The 5000-nt window shown below is 32.5% G+C and overlaps 1 protein-coding gene across 1 annotated transcript in view; it reads right to left on the reverse strand.

The window, feature by feature from the left end:
- LOC122252685 (transient receptor potential cation channel subfamily A member 1) overlaps positions 1–5000 on the reverse strand; it is a 57956-nt gene that overhangs the window by 3022 nt on the left and 49934 nt on the right. The window contains exons 19-22 of the mRNA XM_086535870.1: positions 4956–5000; positions 3542–3668; positions 2227–2380; positions 534–655 (exon numbers count right to left, since the gene is read on the reverse strand). The exon at positions 4956–5000 is cut by the window's right edge and continues 119 nt beyond it. Coding sequence (XP_086391996.1) covers positions 534–655; positions 2227–2380; positions 3542–3668; positions 4956–5000 — 448 coding nt within the window. The remainder of the gene's footprint in view (positions 1–533; positions 656–2226; positions 2381–3541; positions 3669–4955) is intronic.

Raw genomic sequence — 5000 nt, forward strand, 5'->3', positions numbered from 1 at the left:
TGTTTTGTCTGTTTTTTTTTTATTTTTTCGCTTTGTCTTTGTTATTTTGCTTTGTTCTACTTTTTTGCTTCTATTATTATTTTTTTCTTCTACTTTTTTGTTTTTTTTTATTTATTTTTTGTTTTATTATCTATTTTTTTGCTTTGACTTTGTTTTTTCCCTTTTTTTTTGCTTTGTCTTTGTTATTTTGTTTTGTTCTACTTTTTGCTTCTATCATTTTTTTTTCTTCTACTTTTTTGTTTTTGTTTTTTCTTTGTCTCCCGTTGTTTGTTTGGTTAGCTCTGGCGTTTCTGGAGTTTTTGTTCTATGCCTGTCTGTCTGATCTCTGTCTGTTTGTGTTTGTCTGTCCATCTTTTTGTCTCTCTCTCTCTCTGTCTCTATTAGCATATTTAACTCTCCCTCTCTCTTTCCCACACCCTCTATATATCAAAATCAAATCCACCCAAAAAATGAAAGCAAAAAAGCAACCAAATTCCTTCGAAAAAAAAAGAAAAAAAAAAGAATAACCAAATCCAAAAAAATCATGCACGTACCTGCATGGCGATCCTCTTGAGCTGTGCATTCTTCCTGACGCTCTCGATGTCCCCGACAGCCAAACCGATGAGCAAGTTCATGAGCAAGATTGGCATCAGGATCATGAATATCACCAGGAGGGCTGAGGGAGAGGAGGAGGAAGATGAAGAGGAGGAGGAGGAGGGCGTGGTTAAGTAGGATGGAAGATGTAGGGGGAGAGGGGGGGTTGAGAGGGAGGGGGAGGGAGGTAGGGGTGTGGGGGGAGAGGGAGGTAGAGGGGTGACAGGGATGAGGTGGGTAGGTGTGGAAGAAGTAACTTATTAAATTTGTTATATATGAGGTGTGGAAGGGGAGGGGGAGGAGGAGGGCGTGGTCAGTGGGATGGAAGGAGATGTGGGGGAGGAGGGGTGGAGAGGGAGGGGGAGGGAGGTAGAGGGGTGGGGGGAGGTGGGAGGTAGGGGGTTAGGTTGGGGGTAGGTTGGAGGTAGGTAGGGGGTTAGGTAGGGGAAGGTAGGGGAGAGGTGGCGTGGAGGGGGAGGTGGGAGGCAGGGGGTTAGATAGGGGGAGGTGGAGGGTAGGAAGGGGGAGGTGGGGGGAGGTAGAGGGGAGGTGGATGGTGAGGGAGGTATGGGGGGAGGTATGGGGAGGTATGGGGGAGGGGGAAGGGGAAAGGGAGGAACTGAGGTTGGGTGTGTATGTATACTTGCATAACTATTGGTATGTGAAAACATAGACTTACACAAATACACACAGACACACACAGACACACAGACTCACACACGCACACACACACACACATACGCACACGCACACGGACACACACACACACACACACACACATATATGTATATATATATATATATATATATATATATATATATATATATATATATATATATATATATATATATATATATACACACTCATGCCGGGGATGGAAACGAATACAAAGATAAAAACATGTATACAAATCGAACAGAAGGACAGAAACACAAAACAAAGTGAATAGAAATATAGAACAAAAAATAGAAAGCGAATAATGAGGTTGAAAATAGGGAGAAAGATAGATAATAGGTATAAAGATAGAAAAATAGATAGAAGGGGAATGGAAAGAATCTGAAATAAATTAAACGCGAATAGAAAGATAGAAAAAAATAGGCACAGAGAAAAAAAATTATAGATAGAAAGCGAATGGAAAGATAAAAAAAAAGATAAAAAGCTAAAAACATAGACAGAAAAACAGAAAGAAATCTAGAAACACAGACAGAAAAAAACAGAGAGAAATCTAGAAACACAGACAGAAAAAAACAGAGAGAAAGCTAGAAACACAGACAGAAAAACAGAAGAAAGCTAGAAACACAGACAGAAAAAAAACAGAAAGAAAGCTAAAAAACACAGAAAAAAAACAGAAAGAAAGCTAAAAAACACAGAAAAAAAACAGAAAGAAAGCTAGAAACACAGACAGAAAAAATAGAAATAAAGCTAAAAAACATAGACAGAAAAAGAAAAAGAAAGATAGAAACACAGAAACAAAACAGAAGAAAGCTAGAAACACAGACAGAAAAAAACAGAAAAAAAGCTAGAAACACAGACAGAAAAAAAAACAGAAATAAAGCTAAAAAAACACAGACATAAAACCAGAAAGCTAGAAACATAGAAAAAAAAAAACAGAAATAAAGACCGAAAACAGAGATACAACCGCCGAAAACCGACCGAAAGTAGTGCGCGGGAAGAGCAAGATGTCTCCTCGGGTGCTCTCTTGGTAAAACGGATACACAAAGATGGTCAGAAAGTCGACTTCGCCCAACATCATGGAGAAGGTGTGGAGCATCGACATCGGAACATTCGAGAACGATAATTGACCTCCCTGTGAAGAAGGGAAAGGAATAAAAGTAGTGGATAGGAAAAGGGGGAAGGATTGCTTGTTGGATTTGCAAAGTTTGATGTGGATGATACGTATCTAGGGATGGATTGCACGTTGCATGATGTGGAAGATTGATGTGGATGATACGTGTCTAGAGATGAATTGTACGTTGCATGATGTGCAAGTTTGAAGTGAATAATACGTATCTTGCATTGTCATTCTTATTCTTATTTTTTTCTTTCTCCCTCTTTCACAACTTTATCTGAATAAGACTAGATAAGATTTTGAGAACGTATATCATAACAGATTTAGAAACTATTTTCGAAACTATCTATATGCATATCTTTATTTCAGTGACATTTAAGGAAGATAAAGGAAAAATGTCATATGGAAAATACAGCTGAATATGATAAAAAATACTATTTCAAATCAATATCAACAATGAAATAATGAAATAATCCCATATTGTACAAAGACAAAAAAGTTGACATACGAAAAATTAGTGTCCTTAGAAAATCCTTACAACTAGTGTCGTTAAAAAAATCCTAAAAATTAGTGTCCTTAATGAAGTCCTTAAATATAGCGTCCTAAATATAGTCCTTAAAATTAGTGTCCTAAATAAAGTCCTTAAAATTAGTGTCCTAAATAAAGTCTTTAAAATTAATGTCCTTAATAAAGTCCTTAGATATAGCGTCCTTAATAAAATCCTTAAAAATAGTGTCCTTAATAAAATCCTCAAAATGAGTGTCCTAACTAAAGTCCGTAAAATGAGTGTCCTTAATTAAATACTTAATTAATCCTTAAAATTTAAGTCCTTAAAATTACTATCATAACAAAATCCTTATAATCGGATCCTTAACAAAAACCTAAACAATAAAAATCCTTTAACCTAAAATCCTCCTTTTCTAAATCCCTTAAATAAAGACCCACAAATAAGTCACAAAAACAAACAAAAGTCCTTAACAAAACCCTAAAAACAAAAATCCTTAATCAAATCCTAAAAATAAAAAATCCTGAAATTCGAAATCCTTAAAACAAAGTCCTTAACAAAAAAAAAAAAAAAAGAAAAAAAAAAGAAAGAAGAAAAAATCCTCAATTAAAACCTGAAAAAAATCCTTAAATTCTAAATCCTTAAAAAAAATAGAAAAAAAATCCTGAACTTACATGCGACATGAGGATATAAAAAGCCAGACCAAAGGCAACGATGAGAACAGAGAACACGAGAAGAACATTTAACAGCGTGTTCAGAATTTCCAGGAACATCACGATGTATATCCCAATGCGGTCGAATCTGCAACAAATCAATAGATAGATGAATTAAGAAAAAAAAAAAAAAAAAAAAATAGATGAATAAAAACGTATATATAATGTGAAACAGAAAGTGCGATGGAGTTGCTTCTTTATTTCATAATTTTGATAAAAAATAAATAAAATAAAAGACATTTAACTGTAGTTTCCAGGAGCTGCTTATTATTATTATTATTATTATTATTACTATTATTTTATTTTTGCTTTCTTGGAAGGATAGTTAGAGAGCTTGTAATTAATTCAAACACATTAACAATTCTATAGAAATACATTAAAGAAATTCCATGTACTCTATATCCAATACTATATAAATTCCTATATAATATGAATTATAATATAAATTGCTATATAACATAAATTATATACTATATGATATACTATAATATACTATATATTATATACTATATTATATACTATATATTATATACTATATTATATACTATATATAATATACTATATTATATACTATATAATATAAATTACTATATAATATTATATAATACTATATAAATACTATATAAATTCCACATGATTCTTCCATGAGCCAATTTGAATGAAGATATAACTTATCTCTCATCCAATAGTGATTATTAATAACATTAACAACATCAAAACATTAAAATGATAAGAACGAGAACAACCAAAAGTAATAATGATTGTGATTATACTAATTATAATAAGAAAGACAAATATGATAACAATTATAACAATAATGATGATAATGACAATGATAACAACAATGATAGTAATAATGATGATGATAATGACAACAATGATAAAGATGTTGATAATAACAACAACAATAATGATATTAATAATGATAATAATAATGATTATTGTGATGACAATAAAATCAGTAACAATAATAATAATGATGATAACATTAACAATGAAAATAATAATAATAATAATGACAACAGTAGTGGTGGTGGGGGTAGTAGTAGTAATGAAGATAATAATGATGATAATGATTATAATAGTGATAATGATACCAATGATAATGATAATAAAGATAATGCTAAAAAATGCCAATGATAATAAAAATGATAATGATAACAATAACCATAACAATAACAACAATAAAAAAAACAATAACAAAAATAAAACACCAAAACCAATAATAACAACCTCAAAAAAGCAAAAAACAAACAACCCCACAAACAACCACTATCACCAACTACAACGACCTTACAACCACTACCACCACCAACTCCAACAACTACTTACAACCACAACCACCAACCACAACCCAACAACCATCCCTAAATACCTTTGAAAGTAGATCAGCAGTATGAACCAGGCACAGAAGACAGCA

The sequence above is a fragment of the Penaeus japonicus genome, unplaced genomic scaffold, assembly GCF_977035675.1.
Source record: "Penaeus japonicus unplaced genomic scaffold, GWHDUDI00000001_assembly GWHDUDI00000004, whole genome shotgun sequence".
In the NCBI taxonomy this organism is placed as follows: domain Eukaryota; kingdom Metazoa; phylum Arthropoda; class Malacostraca; order Decapoda; family Penaeidae; genus Penaeus; species Penaeus japonicus.